The 24,912-nt window shown below is 41.2% G+C and overlaps 1 protein-coding gene across 2 annotated transcripts in view; it reads right to left on the bottom strand.

The window, feature by feature from the left end:
- Positions 1-24,912, bottom strand: part of CNTNAP5 (contactin associated protein family member 5) — a 269,159-nt gene that overhangs the window by 88,038 nt on the left and 156,209 nt on the right. For both annotated transcript variants that reach the window (XM_062607158.1, XM_062607157.1), the window contains exons 9-11: positions 15,497-15,761; positions 12,747-12,896; positions 11,449-11,620 (exon numbers count right to left, since the gene is read on the bottom strand). In XM_062607158.1, the coding sequence (XP_062463142.1) occupies positions 11,449-11,620; positions 12,747-12,896; positions 15,497-15,761 (587 nt within the window). The remainder of the gene's footprint in view (positions 1-11,448; positions 11,621-12,746; positions 12,897-15,496; positions 15,762-24,912) is intronic.

Below are 24,912 nucleotides of genomic sequence, written 5' to 3'. Positions count from 1 at the left end.
TAAAACCATCAGACTCGTTGGTATAAAACCAAGAAGGAAAACATCAGATGAGTTCCTGCAAATTTAAAACAATCTGGACTATAAAATAACTGTCATTTCTGCTGAGAAGACACTAAATACAAAACTATGAATACTAGAGAGAACAAATGGAATGGATGCCAAATTGTGGGTGGTGGTTTGGTGATTTTGTTTAGGGTTTTTTTTTTCATTCTTTCTGCAATGCAATGCAGGTATTTATGTGGGGGTGAATGAAATATTAAGTGTTTGCTTTTTAAATCCCAGCCTAAGACTGTAAAAAATAAAATTAAAACTCACTGGGCATAATTAGCCAGGGTATTTCCTCATTTGCATAACCACATTCGGGGAGGAGGTGGGGAAATCACATAGAATTTGGCTTCTGATGCAGGGAATACATTAAATCTTAGAGATTTGGGAAATGCACAGAGACTATGCTTTCATTAGATTTATCCTAACACCCTTCACCTGCAATAGTAATTAATTTCCCAAAGGCCCATTTTGACAGTACAACACATGAAGCAATGTTAACTTCAGTACTGAAATAAAAGGAGGAAAAGGTAAAAAAAAATATTATTTCTTGCAAGTAAAAATTTATAGTAAAATCTAATGAAATCTACAAAGCAAATAGACATAAAGCAAGATTTGAAAGGTCAGCTCCATTTAGCAAGAAAAAAGAACACTTTAAGCTAATTTATTTAGAAAATGTTATGAAGAATTTGCACAGATAAAATATGGGTAGGGATAAAAGGATAGGGACTTAGGATGCTATTTGTGCTCCATAACTTGAGTAGTGCATACAGGGAAGCAAACTCATGAATCAACTCAGTATGCTTCTCCCTAATGAGGTAAACTGTTAATGCCAATCCCATAGCAGTCATTATTATGTATACGACATGCTGCTTTCTCCATTTTTATTTGCTAGGAGAATTGGAATATGCAGATGAATCTCGGTTTAATAAGGACAGCAACAGCAGTGGGTGCTTGTGTTTGCCTGCTGATGCTACAGAGATGAAACACTGATAGGATTCATAAGAAAGTATCTGAGGTCAGGTTTGCATTCCTTATTGCAGACCTCTGGAATTCCCAGGATGTCCTGCAAGATGTGCCATCCATACATCTGCCAAAGTGGATTAAACATGAAATTTTTATTTTTCCTTCCCTCCTCCCCCAGGTCACTTAAGGGAACTGAAGTTCCCAGTGCTGTCCTTGACAAATACTGGCAGTATATGCTCTAGCGAGGGCAGGGTGCCAGACAAGTAAAATAGGACAACCCAGTCAAAGCTTCATCAGCGCAAAACCAACATGAACTGCAACAATCAGATTAAAGTACCCTAGCAGTTTTAGACAGGGAGAGCAATGCATGCAGTTTATCTACGCATTCATGTGAAACTGAGTCTAAAGGAAAGCAGCCTCTGACTGCCGTCATAATTCATTTATGAATAATGACAGGTTCAACACACAAATGGCCTTGTTAAACCCAAGACTACTTACTTATTCTCATATACTGAAGCACAAATCATGTATAGGACTTATGACAATATAACAATGTCTGTACTAACAGTTCTCCATCTGCCCTGACCCTACCTCTCTCCAGGTAAACTTCATTACCAAAACGTCAACAGTTTCAGCCAGTGCAGAAATAGCAAAAGTATATGAAATGTCAGTCTCCTTAACTTTCTTTCTCTGTCACTAGCCAACTTAAATACCATGCTCTTTGTGATGGGAGTTCAAAGGCTTTAATGCAACCAACATCATTGCTAAGGATGTGTCTCTAGAGGATGTGCCACATCTAAGGATGTGCCTCAAAAACCTGGTGGAAACAACCATTTGTTTAGCACCATCTTAAGGGGTGAAGAACACTATTTCCATAAGAGGTATCAAGTCAGAGGAAAATGAGGCCAGTTTTCCCCTTAGGACAGCTATTTGTCCCACGTTATCCCACCTGCAATGACTTCTTAAGCACTTCCCTTTACAGAATTTAGAGGAGTTGGTAGAGGGAGCCACAGCAGATCTTACCTCTTTGTGAGCACACAGAGTTACAGAACTCCTGGAAATTGAGTTTTCTTCTCTGTGACTAATGCTGCAAAGCAGTTTGCCCCACTGCATGCAAGATGTGGGTGAGATTAATCAACCCATGACTTCAGACTGCAAGCAACATCTCAGCCCTTGCTGCTGTTTTCCAAGGGGTCCATCTGCTGTAAGAACAGCCAGCCTTTCTCAGCCCAAGAGGAGCATCTGTGCCATATGATGGAGGGCTGGGAATCCACAGTGTTTCTGGACTGAGGTTTAATGATTTTCTGGCACATTTTCCAAATATCCATGGCAACTCTTGAGCTTCAATATCTCTTGAACCCACATTCCTGCATTTATTCTCTGAACAAGATGCCAACTGCAGCAAACAAGCAACTCAGCCTCAGGACTGAAGCTAGTATTTCTAGTCACAAAATCTGGCATTGCAGCCAACTGCTGAATGGGAAATCCCAGAGCTACTCAACAGTGTGGCCAAATTCTCAGCATCTGTGTATTTGTTTTCCTACCCATTTAATTTATTTTTAAATGAGAGGCTGCCTGAATTTCCCCCAAGCTATGTCTTCCATTTTTTGCCCAAACACACACACACACAGACCCACACCCTCACAATTCCACTGCCACATAGGAAGAGAAAAACAGAGAAGGTATTAGTACATAGCAAAATTCAAAGATTCCAGCATATTTTGAGATTAGCACAGCTATAGATGACCTTAAGGCCCTTTCCAACCCTAACTATTCTATGATTCTATGACAAAAAACAGAAGAGGTATAAAGAGCTTCCCACAATGAAAATGATGTTTTTGAAACAGTAAGGAATCTGGGCTTCCTAGGCCTAAGATTATCACCTCCATCCAGACTTCAACACTGCCTCTCCTCCAATTTCTTCACTCTGACAGTGTCACTGCAAAAATGCTGATGAAATAAGTGTAAGAACATCCTACTGAAAACTTTGCCAGTTTTCAGTAATCTGTGGTTTATGGATTCATGTATGCGTTACTGGCTTTTTCCTTTACATTTGACCTCTACAGCATCTAACAACAACCATTTGCTGCTGCACAAGGTCTGAATAAGGAACAGCAAATTCTTGTTTATTATTCCCCTCCTTCATGCTGCCTCTCTTCACACAACCCTGCCTAGCCCTCTCTTCTCCAGGCTGAAGAGTCCTAGCCTATTTAATCTTTCCTTGTAAAGAACAGTTTGTGGCACATAAAAGAACAGTGTCAGTTTCTAAAAAGAGCTGTGAGGCCTGAATGGCAGACTCATATAGTCACAGCTGCACACAGCACCGCCTCTGAGTGACCCAGAGAGGACGTACTTCCTGAAAAGGGCTGCTCAGGACAATGTTGAGGTCAGGGACTACATCCAACTGCATTTGCCCATCATCTTTTAGCATTTGAAATAGACATTGTGAGAGGATCAACACACAACTGTTGAGTTGATTTACTAAGAGGAAGATGTTCCTGTGCCTCAGTCCCCACATTCTCCTCACAGCTTACAAACTTCTCACCTTTATTTTGACCACATCTGGAAGAGGGATAGACACCTCAGCTCCAAGAAGTCACGGGATCTTGTCAGAACAGAGAGATAAGTAAAAGGGAATCAAATTACTCTTTATAAAGGACAAATACACAGCCTGAGCTGAACCATCATTCTAGACACCATGGAACATGCAAAGAAAAAATGACAAGAAAAAACAGGGCCATAAATTCTACAATCAGAGTTTTAGCCTCCAGCTGTAAAAATGAATCATGCATTTTTATAAGCAAAAAGCAAATCAGAGGGGTAACAAATTATTAGAAAGTGTAGCTTCCTCTTCCCTACTTCCTAACACTCCAAACTCAACACATACATTCCAGATTAAAAAAAAAAAAAAAAAAGCCACCAAACCTTTCCAATAGGTTACATGGTCCCTTCTCCCTGCTACAGCACTGCCTTGAGTGTCTGAAGGATACATCTACCAAATGAGCTTTCCCACAGGTATCAGAAATCCTGAGCTGAATTCCCAAAAGATATTTCCCACATGTTTCAGGGTTTTGCTTTTTTTTCTTAAGCAGTGTTATTGACATTTCAGAACCCCTAAAGCAAGAACAAGACAGTTATTTCAGCTAAAGGAGAAACCTAAGTGAATGCAACACAATTACACAGAGCTAGAGGGAACTCAGATCACTTAGTCCACACTCACATCCCAGACCAGGGTCACCTGTACCCATGTTTGTTACTTCTCACAGACTCACTTAAGCTATTTGTAAAGCCTTCCAGTGACAGAGACTTGACAGTTTCCTCAAAGAGTCTATCCCGTGCCTGCTCTCCTATGTAACTTGGTTAGAAAAGATGATTATTCCCTTCTGAAATACAGCAGCCTTTTAGCACCTGAAGACCATTATGCTGCTTCCCCTCAGCAATCTCGTCTGGTTACAGAACCAGAACTTAAATAATCTAGGTTTTCTAGACCTATATTGCATCTTTCCATATAGGCAGGGCCATTCAAGAAACAGTTTGGGATCTGTATATGTTTTCAGAGAACAGAAATTTAGAAGCATGACTGTAAATGAACCTAAGACACCTAAATACCAAGTGGCAATCCTGGCTAATATTTACTTCACCCGATTTGCTCATCCCCCTGCTGCTCCTCACTCGGATGCATTTGCCCACCTGTTTTGCTCACTAGCTCTGTTTTGTATTTCAAGATTTTGTACAGTTGCCAATGACCCCCAATTTAAACCCAAATGTTGTAGATTCTAAGAGCTTGGTATTTTGGTATCAATGCTATGTCTTAGGGGCCCTGCTTATATCAAAGGAATGGCAGCAAGCATGTTTCCCTTCTAAGCCAAGAGAAGATGTCTCACGAAGAAAAACCTCAACTGATCTGAGTTTATGGCCCATCACAGTATTGAATAAACTTCAGGACAGAGAAACATTATTAGCACTACAGAAACCAATACTTTGTTACCACTGTCCTGAAGAAACAGGTTAGGATTTGTCAGTTTAAGAAGGCAAAATAGACTCAACCCTCAATTCTCCACACACACACAGTAGCCAGGGAAGGGAAGCACTGGCATCAATCTTGTGCCTTTCATCAGTGTTAAGACTGAAAGAACTCTGCTCCACACTGCCCAACTGGCTGCTGCACTAGATGGAGCTGTCATTTCTTACCCTGCTGAGTGATGCTTTTCCTTTCCTCTGACAGATGGACCCCCTCAGCCACCAGTAGACCAGATTTCTCAAAGTAAGCCCCATGGACCCTGCAACCATTTGTTGATTTGGCAGATTTGACTGACCTTTTCAAAACCCCTCCCTTTGACTGAGGGGATTGCTGAAAAAACTATCTTCACTCCAGAGTCCTTTAACACTGCTCCCAGGGCTCTGTAATCCTTCTTGATATCCCTAACCTATTTTCAGGAGGCTATTTGACAGGGTTTGAAAACACTGTAACATACTGAGGAGGGACATACATAAGTGAAAACACCATTAGGAAAAATAAATCCCTGGTGGTTTTGGTTTTTTCTCCTCTAAACCAGAAGTACTGGGGATGGTCTTTTTCCCTAACACACTACCTGCAGGTAAAGGACAGGGAGCCTGGCCATACACTTAAAGCCGGAGACATAGTGGAACTCAAGAGATGGGAGTGAATCCCTTCTGACTTAAAGCACCTGTGAGAAGCATCCAGACATCTCTGCTTTGTTACTTTCTGCTCTGCACCATGCCATAGAGGGGGAATGCCAGCATGCTGTAAGAAGCTGTGTTTTCTGACATTAACTCGGTGTAAAGCAAACAACCTCTGATGTGCACCTGCACTTTTAACCAACATGAAATCCTGAAAAGGCAACAACAAAGAGGGATGAAATGAAATCTACTTCCTTTTCAATATGGAACAGACCTCTATAGCTTAGCAACACATCATGTAATTTTTCCTTTACCTCTCATTAGAATGGGGAAAACTGCATTGCAGGCAGCTATGACCACTAATACTTCGCAACAGGAACAAAGTAAGCACCACACTTTGCAAAATCCTCAAACAGACTGAGCAATCTGTATATTTGGACAACCACAACAAATATATGCACTACAAATAAAAAATAAAATAAAATAATTAGCTTGATTAACAGTAGGCAGGCAGTGGGGATAATGCCAAGAGTCCTACACAAGCACTGCTGTGATAAAAATTGCTTCCTCCTACAGATTCTACTTTCATGTTCCGCAGGGCATTGGGAAAATAATGCAAGAACAGCTTTGTCTTGAAGGAGGTGAAGAAGGAAATAAGGCGGTACTTAGTAGGGCTTGCGGAACAGATATAGCTCTGATATGAAAAGACTGGGGATGCCTTTCCTTGTGCAGGATGTGTCACCTAAAGACAACCTGCAGGTAGTGTACAAAGAAATGGTAAATCAGAGATGACCTCATATGCAGCAGTAGGAACATCAGTGAAGACGGCACTGCAGCTGAGGGCTAGAAACAATCACTTAATAGGAGATGGTGCTAACTAACCTTCCTCCATCATCAGGACATTTTGCTGCGTTCAACTCAGACTGAAAGCACAGAAGTCATGAGTTTTCTGTGTGTTATCTGTTAATCCCAGTTCTTACAGATACATCCTGATCTGGCCACTCAACCAGGACAAGAGCTGGGTGACCCCTACTTAAATTAAGAGGCTCAACGCTTTATAGCAGGAACCCTGGGGAGGGGGTGTGCATTTGAAGGTGTGCATATATAATATGCTTACACAACTATATTCTCTCTCTAAAACCCAGTTTATCTGAGCAAGAACTAAAACATTGGTGTGTTATCAGCGTTATACTCAGACTAAACCTAGAACACAGTGTTATACCAGTTACTAGGAAGAAAATTAATTCTATCCTAGCTGAAACCAGGACACCATCTATCATAACTACTATAGATCTACATAGATCATATAGTGCAGCCACAGAAATTTAATGCTGTCCAGAGAACCACATCAGAAGAGAGTGCTTTAGTCTTGACCAGATCACATATAATTCTTACATGTGTGATATACAAATGCCTGTAGTATAGGGAACAAACAGGAGGAATTAGAGAAGTGTGCGCACGTCTACAGGGATATGATATAATAGGTATCACTGAAACATGGTGGGATGGCTCCTATGACTGGAGTTTTGGAACGGAAGGTTACAGGCTCTTTAAAAAAGGCAGGCCTGGCAGGTGGGGAGGGGGAGTTGCCCTTTATGTTAGGGATAGGCTGGAGAGTATGCAACTCTGTCTGGGGACAGGTGAGCAGTCCACAGAGAGTTTGTGGGTCAGGGTTAAAGGGAATATAGCTACGGGAGACATTACTGTGGGGATCTGTTACAGACCACCTGATCAAGGAGAACCTGCGGATGAAGCACTCCATAGACAGATAGGAAAAGCAGGCCCTTGTTCTCATGGGTGACTTCAACCACCCTGATATCTGTTGGAAGAACAGTACGGCCCGGCACAAGCAATCCAGGAGGTTCCTCTATTGTGTAGAAGACAACTTCCTTCTGCATGTAATAGAGGAGCCGACAAGGAGAGGTGCCGTACTTGACCTTGTGCTCACCAGCAGAGAAGGACTCAGAAATGTGACGCTCCAGGGCAGCCTTGGTTGTAGCGACCATGAGATGGTCAAGTTCGAGATCCTCAGGACAGTGAGAAGAGCGTGCAGCAAGCTCACTGCTCTGGACTTCAAAAGAGCAGACTTTGGCCTCTTCAGGAGCCTGTTTAGTAATGGTTCATGGGATATAACCCTAGAGGGCAGGGGGGCCCAAGACTCTTGGTTGATATTCAAGGATAACCTACTATAAACTCAGGAGTGTTGCATCCCGACTAGAAGAAAGTGCAGCAGGAGGGCCACGAGACCTCCTTGGATGAATAAGGAGCTGCTGAGGAAACTTACAGGTTAAAAATGAGGCTTATAATAGGTGGAAGCAAGTACAGGTGGCCTGGGAAGGATACAGGGATGCTGTCCGGAAAGCTAGGGACCAGGTTAGGAAAGCTAAGGCCCAGTTAGAATTAAACTTGGCTATGGATGTGAAAGATAACAGGAATGGATTCTATAGGTACATTGCAAATAAAAGACAGACTAGGGACAATGTGGACCCTCTCTGGAAGCTATAAGGAGAACTGAATACCTTGGATTTGGAGAAGGCTGAGGTTCTGAATGACTTCTTTGCCTCGGTCTTCACTGGCAAGGGCTCTGACCACACCACCCAAGTCTTGAAAGGCAGATGCAGGGACTGTGAGAATGAAGACTTTAAGCCCACTGTAGGAAAGGATCTGATTCAGGACCATCTTAAGAGCATGAACATGCACAAGTCCACAGGACCTGATGAAATCCATCTGTGGGTCCTGAAGGAGCTGGCAAATGAAGTTGCGAAGCCGCTGGCCATCATATTTGAGAAATCATGGCAGTCAGGTGAAGTTCCCGATGACTGGAAAAAGGGAAATATAACCCCCATTTTCAAGAAAGGGAAAATGGATGACCCAGGGAATTACAGACCAGTCAGTCTCACCTCTGTGCCTGGCAAAATCTTGGAGCAGATTCTCCTGGAAGGCATGCTAAGGCACATGAAAAACAATGAGGTGCTTGGTGACAGCCAGCATGGCTTCACTAAGGGGAAAACCTGCCTGACCAATTTGGTGGCCTTCTATGATGGGTATGTGGAACTAATGGACAGAGGTACAGCAGTTGACGTCATCTACCTGGACTTGTGCAAAGCATTCGACACTGTCCCACATGACATCCTTGTCTCTAAATTGGAGAGGCGTCAATTTGATGGATGGACCACTGGGTGGATAAAGAACTGGCTGGATGGCCGCACACAAAGAGTTGTGGTCAATGGCTCAATGTCCGGCTGGAGACCAGTAACGAGTGATGTCTCTCAGGGATCGGTGTTGGGACCAGTCTTAACATCTTTGTCGCTGACATGGAGAGTGGGATTGAGTGCGCCCTCAGCAAGTTTGCCGATGACACCAAGCTGCGTGGTTCGGTTGATACGCTGGAGGGAAGGAATGCCATCCAGAGGGACCTTGACACACTTGTGAGGTGGGACAATATCAACCTCATGATGTTTAACCATGCCAAGTGCAAGGTCCTACACCTGGGTCAGAGCAATCCCAGGCACAGCTACAGGTTAGGCAAAGAAGAGATTCAGAGAAGGACCTGGGGGGTGTTGGTTGATGAGAAACTGAACATGAGCCAGTAGTGTGCACTCGCAGCCCAGAAAGTCAACCGTATCCTGGGCTGCATCAAAAGAAGCACGACCAGCAGGTTGAAAGAGGTGATCCTGCCCCTCTACTCTGCTCTCGTGAGACCTCACTTGGAGTATTGTGTGCAGTTCTGGTGTCCTCAACATAAAAAGGACATGGAACTGTTGGAACAAATCCAGAGAAGGGCCACGAGGATGATCAGGGGACTGGAGCACCTCCCGTATGAAGACAGGCTGAGGAAGCTGGGGCTGTTCAGCCTGGAGAAGAGAAGGCCACATGGAGACCTCATAGCAGCCTTCCACTATCTGAAGGGGGCCTATAGGGATGCTGGAGAGGGATTCTTCATTAGGGACCTTAACAACAGGACAAGGGGTAATGGGTTCAAACTTAAAACAGGGGAAGTTTAGATTGGAAAGGAGGAAGTTCTTTAGTGTAAGGGTGGTGAGGCACTGGAATAGGTTGCCCAAGGAAGCTGTGAATGCTTGTTCAAGGTGTTCAAGGCCAGGTTGGACAAAGCCTTGGGTGACATGGTTTAGTGTGAGGTGTCCCTGCCCGTGGCAGGGGAATTGGAACTAAATGATCTTGAGGTCATTTCCAACCCTGATACGTTTGGAGCTTGTACCTCCTCTGCTTTCCAACCCTGATATGGCCCTTGAAAATGATATTTTCAAGGCAATGCCTGTATAAAGTGCCACCATTCTTACTATGTTTGGATCCCTGCCCTAAGTAATTGTATGCTATGATCACAGCCTCATGCTTGTTGTCTTTGAGATACTGAAGATGAGAAAGACACTGTGGTACCACATATTTATGCTGTAGCCCGAGCAATATAAGCACTCGAGACCCCCCATGGGGCCTCTGCGTTATACCAGAAAAGTTCTCTTCTTTTTCAACACACAAATACACAAGTTGCCTTTGAATGGTCCTCTTTATCTTAAAAAAATTGTTTTTCCAAGAAAACGGCAGAATTCTTTCTCTTAATTCTCACAAAAATTTACAGTTTGCGTCCTCTCATTAAACCAGCTACATCTATCAATTCTGTCTATCATTTCAGGCATATCAACTGAAATTCATATCCCCCTGAATTCAGTCTTCATTAAACATGGAAGAATGTTTTATAGCAGAGAAGGCATTTTCTCTATACCTGCTAACAAACATGAACATAGAAAAATGAGTAGACAGGTCTCAGATAACAGGAGTTTTGTCCAGTTTTCAAAAGACTGCAGTGCGAGACAGCTGATCCTCCTACAGTAAATAATGGAGAACAGCCTTCCATTCCTCTTCTCTAAGCAACATCCAAAGAAATATGTAAATGCATAAGCTCCTAATTAATTTCCTAAATATCCTTACAACTTCCTTAAGTATCTGAAGCACATGAAATTTCCAGCTATTTCATTTTCAGAACTTAGCTAGATTTAAAAAAAAACCAAAAACCAAAACCAAAACAACCCTAAAGCCCAGCCCAAAACCAATATCAGAACCTGTTATTCCATGTGCTAACTTTAAAGTAAACATTTGCTGAAATAATTCAGAAATATTTAGACTCTAAAAATCCATAGGAAGCAAAGAAGAAATTATGAAATACTTAAGAAGAAGGTTATTCCTTCTCTAGTCTTTATGAGAAAATCTGGGTTTCCTGTCAGCTTTTAGCTTAGGAGGGATTCAGATCAGTATTTAAACTGTGTCTCTGGTAGATACAGGCATTTCATCATTATATTGTCCCACTGAATGGGCACTATGCTGTGTGAGGTGTACCATATCATCATTATAAACATGCTGTGCTGTAATGGCTAACAAGAAAAATTGCAAATGATCTACTTAAGTGAAAATAGCTAATATATTAGGGGGATGACACATTCTGATGAATCAAATAATTTTTCCTTCTCTTTCATTTCCTCTAAAACTTCAAAGCAATCAGATGTTGTTTATGCATAAAATTTAATCTTTTCACTGATCTGTAGTTTGACTGAATTTGCATACTCTATTTCCTACAAGTCAGTCTGAAGAGAGCCTCATGTAATTGAAACCATTTCCCCTCCAGTCCTCCTATCTTTGCTGTAATATTTTCTATTAGTAGCTCTATTATAACTAATATCTGTAATGTTGGCAGATCAGAAAATTCACTTAATGCAACCTGTTATTTATAAACCACTAGGATGAAAGAAGTAACAAATACAAGAAAGAGGAACCAATAATTACCTGTCTTTGATGCCACACAGATCAATGTGTAAATCACTAAAATTCCCTAAAGAGCCTTGCTGAACTAAAATGAGGTCCTTGGGCTGGTTATCAATAAAGATGAGCCTCATACAGCCTTGAAAATCGGTAATGGGATTTAAACATTGGGAATCGGTGAAATTGTCAGGGCACCCTGTGGGAAAAAGAGAAAAGACAATAATATTGGAATGTTCATCTATTTCTGCTGGGATTTCCTGATGCAAAAACTCAGAGACTAATTATTCCAAGTGCTTTCATTCCTTATGCTACACAGCCTTCTCTGTTATAAATCCTTCTGTAAGAAAGAAAAGAAAAAAAAGAGAGGGGAAAAAAGAGAGCATCCAGCCACTGGAAATATCAGAGCATGAGGTTTCGTGTATGCTTATCAAAATATGGGTTTTTTTTCTGTTGTCTTTAAACTCGACAATTGATAGCAACTGAATCCCACTAAAAAAGCTGTGCAAATTGTAAAATCATTATGAGTTAAATTCTGCTGCTGAAGAAATGTACACAGTAAATGGATGAAATTCTGTGGACAGTAAGCAGGAAAACCATTTGTATCTGATCTTCTTCAGCATTTGGCCAGCTTTCAGATTCAAAGCTTCCTGTGCATCCTCACTTAGTGCTGTATCCAGAGGGTTCACTGAGACCAGAGACTCACCATGGTAAGTGCTACACAGAAATCTATTAGATAAAAAGATATTTGATGGCACTCCCTTTATCTAAATTAATGCTTGCACTGCAAAAAGCAGAAGGTAGTATTTTACAAGACTGTTCTTTCAATTTTCAAAATTGAGCCAAATCTACATTCATCTCCATGTGAGCAGAGTACATAAATATCTTTGTAGATCTGAGCCATATGTCAATAAGCTCAGAGTTTAAAGTCACTGAGCCTGATCAGTACAGTGATATCTACAGGAATATAATAATACTAATAGTCCTCAAGACTTTTAACTAGAAAAAAACATTTGTGGCTAATACAGCTAACTGTTGTATGTTTTGCCAGCTAGATGTAGGTACCCATTGGTACCCCAGTACCAGTAGTCCATTTCTACAGCTTTGCTAGCAGTTCCGTTCATTCTCCCTCTGTCAGGGTTGACCAAAACCTTTCTACCTTCCCACAGTGCTGTATGACTTGCAGCTCCATAGAGATTCTAAAATTAGTATTACAACATTTACTCTTAGCTGCAAACAGAGTGCACCTGGGAAGACCTCAGTGGTGAGGCACTTGAGGATCTGCATCATGAAAACCTGTCCTGCATCTGTCTGAAACAACCTACCTCCAAAATAGTAGCTGTTCCCAGAGTAGATCCTTGAGGCAGTGGTTGCATGGCTAGCAGTGGCAGCGTTGTTATCCAGTGTCAGGGTAATGCGATGTCTTCGGGCATTGATGTTAACGGAATGCCAAAGGCCATCGTGGAGATTGGTGCCTGGCAAAAAAAAAGTACTAAGAGTGAAGAAAGAGGTGCAGAGATAACTGTTTTCTTCAAACCTCCTTTTGCTTCCAACTCGTAAACACAAATGTGCATTTAACCCCCAAAAAAGGGAGAACTGGCAGCTGAAAAGAACTCATTACCTCTGGAAACAAACTGGCATAGAAGGAAAGGCCCAAGAAAGTGAAAGCTTTTGAAAGGATTTAAGTGGGTCACCTCACATTTTAATCTAAACTGCTTCTGGTATTGCATCAAGCTAGCCAGGCCCTTCATCTTTCTGGTAGCACATTATTACCATTTTGTGGGTGTTTATGTCTATCTTCAGTCTGCTGGGACATGCTTGTAGCTCACAGGAGTTCACAGAGAAGATGTCTGCTATGTTTCTGATATTAAACACATGCCTGAGATTGCAGAGGATTAGGCTCGATGAGATAGCCATACCCCACCTCAGGCTCCAGTATGAAACCTGACAAATTCCAGTGGGTATCAGTAGGATTTGTTTTTCTTAAAACCCTTGAGTGCTAAGTTAGCACACAGTCTTATTGACAGATGTACCAAAGCCTTTCTATATTGGATTTTGACATGGGTCTTGTGAGAGCTGGGATTGATGCTCTGACCAGGAATTTAACAACGTACATGAGAGATTATGGTACTGGGTAGCCTCTTTCTCTTCTAGACACTTGTGCAAAGTGGGAAATAACCTTTTTGTTTCCTTATTCTGAAAATCAGTGTTGCTGCAAAGAAACACCTCATTCTCTGTTCTGACAGTCACGAAAATCAGTGGGCAAGCTTCTGAGCTCACACACTGTGGTGCAGATCAAAAGTAACATAATTCCAGTTCAAAATAGCTACCGTCAGGCTGGAGTCACCGAGATCAGGCACAGATAACTAGTATTTACTCCCCTCCCTAATGGAATATTTTTCAGTAATGTAGCTTTCAGAAGAAGCAAACGATCACTTAGAGACACAAAGAGGTGTGAGAACAGTTCAAAACAAAATTTAAAAAAAATGTGGGTGTTACACGTATGAAAAGCCATTTCATTATGAATTTGAAAATGAGACAATTTTGACAGTAATGTCTGTTAATGCATTCACAATTTCCATAGAATAAGAGGCTGGCTTCCCATCAAAACTGGATTATTTTTCAACTAGAACAAGTCCATTTTGAAGTGAAATATGTTGTTGAAGTTTGAAAAGATGTCAAAACAAAATAGGTCCCATTTGGGGCAAAAATAGGTCTATTCTTGAGCAAGCATGACTTTATTGTCAGTACCTGACATCTGCCGAGCACAGCACTTGCAATTTCTGCATATTTTCCGTATGTAAGTAGGCTGTTTAGCAATGTTCTGGATAGCACAAAGGCTGGGCTCAGATTCATGATTTCAGAACTACATAAAACCGAATACACCCATCTAAATATTGACATTGTCTCAGCTTTGTCAACAATTTGACTGCAATAGAAGCTGGAAACTGAGTTTCAGCATTCAGTTGCAGGAAGCTAAGGCTGTAGCAACCTTCACATATAAGGATAGATGCAGGACTGCCTCATTTTCTATCATAAAGAGAAATGAAACATGCACACAGAACAGCTCTGCTTTGACAACTCTTTCAGATTTTACCTCTGCTTCTTTTAATAGACACATCTGCCCTCTTTTAGCCTGCACTGGGAATATTCTAATATTACATATTTTTAAACAGTTGCTCTTTTAGAAAATACCGTTATTATTTAGTTCCATCTGAGTTCCATCAGTCTATTACTCACCCACCTTTGCAAAACAGGTATTCAACCTATGAAGAAAATTAATTTCCCAGTCTCCCACCCATCATGGTTGCATAGCAGGAAGGGAAGCACAGAATCCCTGGGCTAAGAACATTTCTGTTTGGGACACCAGCATAGCTTATATAGGTCACACTCAAATGGCAGCTGGGGCACTCTGGTCCTGCCTCTGTTGTACAGTCTGAAATTGTTTCCCTCTTGTCTCTGGGACTGAATGCATAGCTGTTCTGGTAAGTGGTTACAAACAATTTCCCTTGAATTTTAAGTCAGAGAAGCAACCCCATTTCATCCTCTTGCATCCCACCAGGTGCACTGCACAAAGCCATATGCAAAGTGGCTAAGGAGACCAATTGAGGGAGTGTGAGGAGAGGAAGCCCACGGTTAGTCCTACTTCTGAGCATAGCATAGAGGGAGAATGTAAAACTAAGTGGAAGAAAATCAGCCCTGAGTCTGCCTTCACTTGTACTGGGAAATGGTGCAACAGCTTTGCTGGCTCCCAGCTGACTTCAGACAATCTCAGGACAGGAGACAGCAAGGTCTTCATGTGAGCTGATCAAAGAAAATTTAATGTGTCTGTTTAAGAACACAGAGGCTGAGCTGATTGTCAGGTAGACTGCATCTGGAGATCTCAGGATGCCAATTTTCCATGCTTAGATCTATCTTAAGCTGCACAGAATGGTTCTACCACTGGAAAGCAAGAGAAGATTTGAAAAGAGAAAGGCATATTGGGTGCTTCCTTATTTCACCATCCTTTCATCCTATGGGGTTGGACCTTTGCATTTTAAAGAGAGCAGATGAGCATAAGCAAAAAAATAAGTACCTTCAGTGATTTCCACTGGGTTCTCTGTCCCCTTCTGAATAAGTAGTGTCAATCTCCCACCACGGAGGTAAATCAAGAGAGGTCCTGAATTTTCAGACAATTCAGTGTACAGAAGTAAACCATCTTTATTCCATGTTCGAAACTGGAAGCTGACCGACAAACCATCAATTTGAGGAGTGCCAGGTAGTAGCAAGTAGCTTTGACTGTTGCTGAGAAAGGTGATAGGAACAATTTGTGGTTCTGAGCAAGCAAATGTCACATTCCCCTGCAAATAATAGAAATCAAATATAATAAACCTGACTTATTTTTTTTGGTCATCCCAAAACATCCATAGTTAAATAAACTTCAGTGCCTAATGGCACTCAAGGCTGGAATAATATCCCTTATCAAGTCAGACCATCTCAACATGGCAACATCTACTTTGTGTTTTCCAAAACCTCCCATTCCATCTCAAGTTCAGCTTTATGTCAAGAGAATCAAACTCATTTGGATCTATGCTGACTTCAGGAAGCGACACCGAAGGAACAGTAAGTCCACAAGATGTGATACTAAAGTTCTGCATTGGCTATGCACTGATTTCTTTGAAATATAAGCCAAAAGGCAGCTGTTACTGACAGGTTTTTGTGGTTTGTTGTTGTTTCTTTTTTTCCATTTACACCAATGCAACATAACTTTAAAAGTAAAAACTTCCTCATCTACTTGAATCTACTACGTGGGGCAAACCATGAAGCAAATTTCCTGGGTTTATTTCAAATACTCAATATAAAACTTGTGGAAGAAGTACTCGTTTTCTTTTACCCAGAGTGACACAGCCTTGTGCTACTACAGATAACAAAAGTCCACTCAATACTAATGCAAATAATTAAAAACAATTATTCTGAAATTACCTCAGAATTCATAAGGAAACTCAAAGAAAGTCACTTGAATACAGTACTTGGATGAAATAATAGTGAGATTTCCTGCCCAGTGCTAGGTCCCATGGTTTCCATGTGGCATTTTGAGGAATTATTAAAAGATTACATACACAGAAAGTGTGGTGAAATCTAACATCTTTTCAATGACAAACACAGTTGATTACCTCAGTTATCTAGCCCTAAAATCAATGATGATATGTGCCCAGAAGAAGAGCACATTTACTCAAAGCAGTCAGCAGAATCTGTACCAGCATGTATCCCTGAAATTTGTAGAAAAAATCACTGTTTTGTTCAACCATTACAGATGATTCAACCAGGTCATTCAAGCCATGTAAATAAAACCTTAGTAATAGAAAAAGCTAGTACGCACTAAAGAAGCCACGTCTTTTAAAGCCGCTTGGGAGATTGTTGTAGCCAGCTAGCTTTGAACTCAGCTGTTTTGTAAAATACCAACTGGAATCTAATAAAACATTGAAGTAAAAGGCTTCTTCCACCATACGGCTTCTCATCAGAGCTGGTACCTCACTCTAACAGGATAATTATAATGAGCAGCACTTGATGGATGTGTAGGAAGTTGCATAGTGCTTGGGGAATTCCTATCTGAAATCTCAGACAGCTAATGGAACTGTTCCCTATCACTTTCAAATGTCTTTCTAGTTTTTATTTTAAAATGGAAAATAAATAAAGTGCCAGAAAGAGTTATCACTGGATGAAATAACCCTTGATAGATATGTATCTGTATCAAGCTATTTATTCCTTCCCTACCCAGTTAGGTGCAGAATGGAACATATCACATTTAGCAATGGCAAAAGGTATCCATGGGTATACCATGTTAGAATGAATTTTGAGATACAATCCAAAGCTTACCCAAACTCACCTGAACAGTCAGGTGGGAAGTAGGATGGAAATTTTTTCTCAACATTTAAAGTGTTTTTACTACCTGATGGGTTTTGCGTGTGTAAGAGATGCCACAGTCTGTCTTTTTGTTATTACATTTCCACCTCCATTTTTAATTGAATTCATTACAAATTACAGAAAAGAAAGATGGCCAACTGCAGCAATATAAACAAAGATAATTAACCTTATCTAGAGCTTTTTTTAAAGTTTAGACATTTAAAATGCCAATGACAAGTTTTCTTTAGAATTTTAGGCAATTACAGTGATTCCAGCAACACCACACAAACTAGTAAGTAGTTCACAGATCTTATACATACACCAGAGCTTTGGAGAATGTTCAAATATTGTCTGAGTCTGCACTCAAGTATCTCATTTGCTTCACTGGCAGTGTAAGGCTGTAACAAAATGCAAGACTGCATTGCAAGGGGGAGGATTTGGATAGGATTTTTGCCTCAAAGGTTATTGCAGATTTTACCTACCAGCAGAATAAGCTATACCTAGACTGACTTAATGGTGCTGGAGATGGTGAATGTTAAAATGAAGAAACATGTTTGCAGTGTGCAAAAAACTTTCAAATGACCTTAAAATAAGCCAGTAAAGACCTTCTGTAGTCAATACAGTTTCAGCTGCTTGCAGCACCACTATAGCAAATATTGGGTTTGAGTGGCAAGGTTTTGGTAGCAGGGGGCTTACAGGGGTGTCTTCTGTGAGAAGCTGCTAGAAGCTTTCCCTCGGTCCAGTGGAGTCAATGCCAGTCAGCTCCAAGACAGACCCACCACTGCCCAAGGCTAAGCCCATCACCAGTGGCGGTAGCACCTCTAGAATAACATAATTAATAAAGGTGAGGGGAAACCATGCAACTGCAGACAGCGAGAGGAGTGAGAATATGTGATATCAACAGCCCTGCAGACACCAAGGTCAGTGCAGGAGGGAAGGACATGCTCCAGGTACCAGATCAGATTCCCCTCCAGCCCACAGTACAGACCATGGTGAGGCAGGCTGTGCCCCTGCAGCACATGGAGGTTCACAGTGGAGCAGATCTCTACCTGCAGCCCATAGAGGACCCCATTCTGGAGCAGGGCGATGCCTGGAGGAGGCTGTGAACCCATGGGAAGCCTGTGCTGGACCAAGCTCCTGTGGCCCTGCAGAGAGAGGAGCCCACACTGGAGCAGGTTTGTTGCAGGACTTGTGACCCCACACAGGACCCACACTGGAGCAGTCTGCTCCTGAAGGACTGCACCAACGCAAAGGACCCATGCTGGAGCAGTTCATGAAGAACTGAAGCCCATGGGAAGGAGTCACATTGGAGTAGGTCGTGGGAAACTGTCTACTGTGGGAGTGACCCACACTGGAGCAGGGCAAGTGTGTGAGGAGTCTTCCCCTGAGGAGGAAGATGCAGCAGAAACAAAGTGTGATCAACTGACCACAGCCACCCATTCCCTGTCCTCATGCACAGCTCAGGGAGAGAAAATAAAGAGTAAAGTTAAGCCTGGGAAGAAGTGAGGGGTGGGGGGGAAGATGTTTCTAAGGGTTGGTTTTATTTGTCATTATCCCACTCTGATTTGATTGGTAATAAACTAATTTCCCCAAGTTGAGTCTTTTTTTGCCTGTGATGGTAATTGGTGAGCTATCTCTCCCTGGTCTTATCTCAAACCATGAGGCTTTCATTATAGTCTCTCTCCCCTCTCCAGTGGAGGAGGGGAGTGACAAAGCAGCTTTGGTGGGCACCTGGTGTCCAGTTAGGGTCAGCCCACCATGTAAGGTCAAATTTCTGTCTGCTTCTGACATGAGGTTCTCAGCATGTGCTACTAGTTCACTACCTAAATTTATGGATTACTTTGACCCCTTGAAAAATTTAGCACTACTCTAGTCATTCACACTAGCTAGTAATTCATGACATCTGGGATCCACACAGAAGTCTTATACTGGAACAGGAGCAGCAAAGAGTAGTGACTGAACCAATGCCGGGGACATGCAGACTAGACATACTCGTCTCCTCCCATGGTTAACCTGCCGAGACTTCAATGACTCAGTGACTCTCAGTTGACAAGAACAAGCAGGTGGGAACACATAAAGGGGGTGCTGCAATTTTCTATGTACATGGGATTAAAGGTACATTTGGGGGATAGAAATGAAGCACGTTTGCCTTTTAGGCGGATTCTTCTGTTACTCATTCAAGAATTGAGACCTCCATGAGGTAAAGGCTATAACCCATTTTAGTCAGAACTAAAAACTAGCAGGGACAATGGGGGAAAAAAACATTAAATAAACCAATTGATGCCATGTGAACTTAAATCAGTTCAACTGATTCATTTAGGAAGGAAACACTTTCTTAAAGCAGAATCCCAGAGCAAAAGCTTAATACGCACCAAAAATAGTTGCTGATGTCCTTACACTGACCAACAGTGTCTACCCTCCTAGCGACAGTAACATGAAAATTTGGAAAAGAAACAATGGTTACTATGAAAAATGTTCATCCACTGAAGTGAGATAGGTTCCCAGTACAAAGAGTGTTAAATTTGCCCTTAATTTTTTTCACAAAATAATTATTCCAGTGGGTCTAAGTCAGAAAAGTAAACAGCTCTCCCTAAACCTGTATCTGATCAGGAGTGTTTTGCGTTAATTGGCAGCAGTTCTGGAACTCTCCAGGGTACACACAAGACTTCTAGCAGACACTTGATTTTATAACTGAACCGAGTTTAACTGAAAAGTAAAAGCTCATTGGCTAGGAAATGGGATAAGAAGAGTGTAATCCCTAGAGAAAATAAAAGAGCTGCTCAGCTCTACCCAGCTGCTGGAAAATCCAGCTATCATGTGGCATTTAAGAATTTCACCGAGTCCATCATCTCCAGACTGATTAATGACTTCTCTAATAAACAGTGAAATCTTTCCAAAAGACTTCTTATTCTACTTTAAAGACAAAGTGTATGTAGTGATAGGACATGGGGGAATGGCTTTAAACTGAAAGAGGGTAGGTTTAGATTACATATTAGGAAGAAGGTCTTTACTGTGAGACACTGGAACAGGTTGACCATAGAAGCTGTGGCTGCCCCATCCCTGGAAGTGCTCAAGGCCAGGCTGATGCTTTGCGCAGCCTTATCTAGAAGAAGATGTCTCTGCCCATGGCAGTGTTGGAACTAGGTGATCTTTAAGGTTCCTTCCAACCCAAAACATTCTATGAAGCTATAAATGCAACAGAGCTGGGGGAGGAAGAAGACAGGGAGTGAGCAAGCGGCTGTGTGGTTCTGAGTTGCTGGCTGGTCTTAAACCACAACAGTATATATTAAGATAATGTTTCTATGTGAAAAAAAAAATAACAAAAAAGAATGCTTTGAAAAAACTAAAACGTGATCATGACAGAATCAGGGATAAGATGCTTGGCTAGGTATTTCTGGATGTTCCTTATCACAGACTTCTAAGCTATGTCACTGGACAGAAGTGAAGCATTTTACCATTCTTAGGCTCACAGTAACGGTACATTATTGTTTCATCGTATAGAATCATAGAATGGTTTGTGCTGGAAAGGACATTAAGATCATCTAGTTCCAACATCCCTGCTGTGGACAGGGATGCCTCACAGTAGACCATGTAGCCCAAGGCTCTGTCCAACCTGGCCATGAACACTGCCAGGGAAGGAGCATTTACCACTTTGGGCAACCTGTTCCAGTGCTTCACCACCCTCACGATAAAGAACTTCTTCCTTATAATCTACCTTGAACTTCCCCTGTTTAAGTTTAAACCCATTACTCATTTTCCTATTGCTACAGTCCCTGATGAAAAGTCCCTCTCCAGCATCTTTGCAGGACCCCTTCAGATACTGTAAGGCTGCTATGAGGTCTCTACACAGTAGAGGTATGAGGTCTCTTCTCCAGGATGACAAGCCCTAACTTTCTCAGCCTGTCTTCATACAGCAGGTGCTCGAGCCCCCTGATCATCCTCGTGGCCCTCCTCTAAGCTTGGAACAACAGCTGAGAGTTGCTGACAAAAGATCGGAACAAATTCTAAATAAATTCTAAATACAGAGCTAATTTGGAAAATCATACATATTTTCCTCAAAGAGACAGACAAAGAGGAAACAAAAGGCCAGAAGAAAAGAAAAATATAGATCACTTAACATTCTCCCTCTGTGGTGGGCTCACCTTAGCTGGACACCTGATGCCCACCAACTCTATCACTCACCTCTTCAACAGTAAAGTGAGGGAAAAAATAAGATGGAAAAAACTCATTGGTCAAGATAAAGGCAGTTTAATAAAGCAAAGCAAAGACTGTGCACTTCCCATCAGCAGTTACTGTCCAGCTACTTAGTGGGAAGTAGGGTTTCGGTATGTGTAGCAGTTGTTCCAGAAGACAAAGGTCACAATAATGAATGTGTCCCCCCTCCTCCTTTCTCTTGGCTTTTATTGCTGAGCAGACGTCATATGGTATGGAGTATCCCTTTTGTTAGTTTGGAACAGCTGTCCTGGCTGTGTTTCCACCCAAGATCTTGCCCACTACAGTCTACTGGTAAGAGGAAATGTTGGAGAGAAAGCCTCAATGCTGTGGGATTGCTGCCCAGCAATAGCCAAAATATTTTCTAGCTACCAAGCAAAGCGTAACACTGTAAGGGCTGCTATTGGGAAATTAACTCCATCTCAGCCAGACCCAGTATACCTTCCTCCCTTGAATAACAAGCAGGAACGAAGCCAGCCTTCCAAATTCACCTTGACAGCAGTGGGTAAGATAGGTGTCTTAGATCAAACTGGAAAATTAGCACAATCCACACCCAATTTTTGTTCAAGTTCAAGGTAAACTGATCTACAGCTTATTAGGTTTTATTACCTGGAAAAAAAAATGCAGCTGCAAGGAGATTTTATTTTATTATTATGAAAACAGAGCCACATCTACCTTAAAAAAGTGCATAAAAAGCAATCCTTATGAGCATTTTTGTGTGCATGTGTCACTTTTTTATATTTTTCTCTTTTAAATTCTGATCATCTGTGTATCTTAGCATAACCCCAGATCAAGGGTAGCTATGAAATTCACAGACTCTGGGGTCTTGAGTCCTAACTGTGACTGGGTAAGGTTTTCCCTTTCAAAAAAAATAAAATAAAAAATTGAAGATATTTAAGCCTTGGCTTTACAGCAAATTACATGCTTCCTCATTTTTCTTATCCCCTGGTAACTCCTATGGCAGTAATTAGCCACCTTTCTTGCTCTCCTACAGGGATTAACAACTTTACCACCTCCCACCTTGAAATCCTCCTCTGCTCAGCAGGTACTAACTATCATATTCACTCAATTTGACTACCCAGATAATGTATTAAACTCTGAACAACTGTTTCCAACCCGTAATTTGCTGAATGCTGATGACTCTCAAAAAGACCTTCTTTGCTCAAAACTATGTCTCTTTTTTTTTTTCCGCATGTGAACTAATCTCATTAAAAAAAATGGTCTCTCTCCCTGGAAGACTTGCTTCCCTTATGGTCATCATAACTATCAAAATTGTAGCACAAAACTTTTACAGCAAGAAAAGGAGTTTATTATTGCAGTTACATGCTGGATTAAATATTTACAGACTGAAAGTCTTTAGAATTGTAAACAATGCCAAGAGAACTCAAACGAAAAACTACATTTAAACTTTCAAAACCTTGATTGATGTGACACAATTTCTTTCAAAAGAAGCCTGCTATACCATTCAACAACAATAAAATGGGACCTTAAAATTAATTCTGTATAAACTTTTTTACTATTTCACACTGCAGTTAGGATGAGAAGAAGACTCATCTGAAGATCCAGAGAGCAGATAGGAAGAGAGAAGATAACATGAAATTCTATTTTTTACAGGAATCAAATATTTCTGGAATTTGAGTTCATATGTCTTATCTAAAGAACAGCAAATTCAGTTTGCATGTGACTCACTCTTTCATTAAATAATTGCATAGAAGTTTTAAATTAATCCAATTTAGACCTATAGGAAGTTGCCACTAAATAGTTCCAACATTTTATATTGATGATTCTTATAATCTGCAGTGCAAACAACGAAAGATATATCTAACTCCTGGTTCTCTAAATCCTAGTAGGGGCCTTCACAAACTACCAGCCTGATATTCACAGATATATCAACACTTGCAATAGCACTTTGGTACAATGAGATGTGCGTAGAGAGGTAAACTCTTCTCAAGATGATGGTATCTCAAATCAGCCAAATAAAATAGCATGTTTGGATTCTCTATAAAGAGAATGAATTATTAGTTTACATTCTCCTGTCACTAGATATCTTTCCTTGTGCTTTGATGCTGGCAATTGGTTATTTCCCTGAGGCACTACAGTGATGCATTTGTATGTCACCATATCCCTTACTGTGCTGAACTGTCACTCCCAGACTCAACATGGCAGGCCAACGTAGAAATTCAAGCGTATCTGAGAGCTGACAAACTCTACTTTACAAATACCCTGCATTCCTCTCAAGTCACTGCAAGGTTTGCATTCCAAAATGGAGATATAATCACAATTCTTATTAGTCGAAGTTAATAGAAGGGAAAGCGGGATAGGGTTTTCACCAGTTTGAGTGAGTAAGGTGGAGCATTAAGAAGACCAAACACAGCATTTTTTTGTAACTTCTTCATTTTTCTTCTGCTAGACAGCTGCTTCTTTTGGCATCACAAATTCATGACATGTAAAAACACTTAAGACCTTGGCCACAGATCACATTAGAGAAGTTTGTAAAGGTGCACCTGCATCTAGCAGTAAGTAAACACTGGTGGCCAGGATATTTTAGCTATTTTCAGGATGCTATAGCTATTTTTATCTTCATTACTCCCTCAGTGAGATGTATTTAGCAGTTCTCAATGGATTTTTCTTCCTATTTTGTCCATCTCTTTCTGCATCTACATATACCCTTAACAAGTAAAAAGACCTTCCACAAGGACTTCACCATCACAGATATCTACAGGTCAAATATCCTTCTCTGAAGGACAATTCCCCTTATGCTTCTTGTAAATGAGGCTCCTACTAGCATATTTCCCTGTCCCTAACAACTTGCCCAAAAAACGCAACTGCTGTGCAATTTCTCATAACGGGCAGTCTGCACTTCTTTTGTGCTAAGACAGCTAGCAAATATGGCTGATCTTTAGATTACTATTTTAAGGCATTTTCTGAGTTTTCCCAATGGTCCAGCCCTATGACCATGAGAGCAGTAATTATAGAAATTTAACTTCTCATAACCTCTTGCAATTAAAACCAGTAATCGCTTTGGAGAGCAAATAAAAGATTCCCTGTCATTTCTCCACACTCAACAATCTAGGGCAAAAAAAAAACCTCAAATCACAAAACCCAACAGAACAGAATAGCCTGTCCAAATAGGGCTGCCACATGGAAAGGTTAAGTATCAGGCAATATAAAAATGGAATTCTGAAGGCAAGTTTCAGTTCAAAGAGACACACTGCCTCGTTATCCAGAGATGTCTTCTCCAGGGGATTTATTGGAAGTCTGACAACTGCAAATGAGTTAACAGAAAAGAATAGGCGGAATGATAATCACAGCTACCACCCAAGAGTATGATACATAGTACAGTTCTCTGTTATTGACAACCTGTAGTTTCTTACTCTGATTTAAAATGCAGCTTGT

Source organism: Pezoporus occidentalis, unplaced genomic scaffold (assembly GCF_034315485.1).
Source record: "Pezoporus occidentalis ecotype Australia unplaced genomic scaffold, CSIRO_AGI_Poc_V1 ctg12, whole genome shotgun sequence".
Lineage (NCBI taxonomy): Eukaryota > Metazoa > Chordata > Aves > Psittaciformes > Psittacidae > Pezoporus > Pezoporus occidentalis.
Note: the sequence above shows the minus strand (reverse complement) of the source record. Positions and strands in the feature narration are given on the sequence as shown.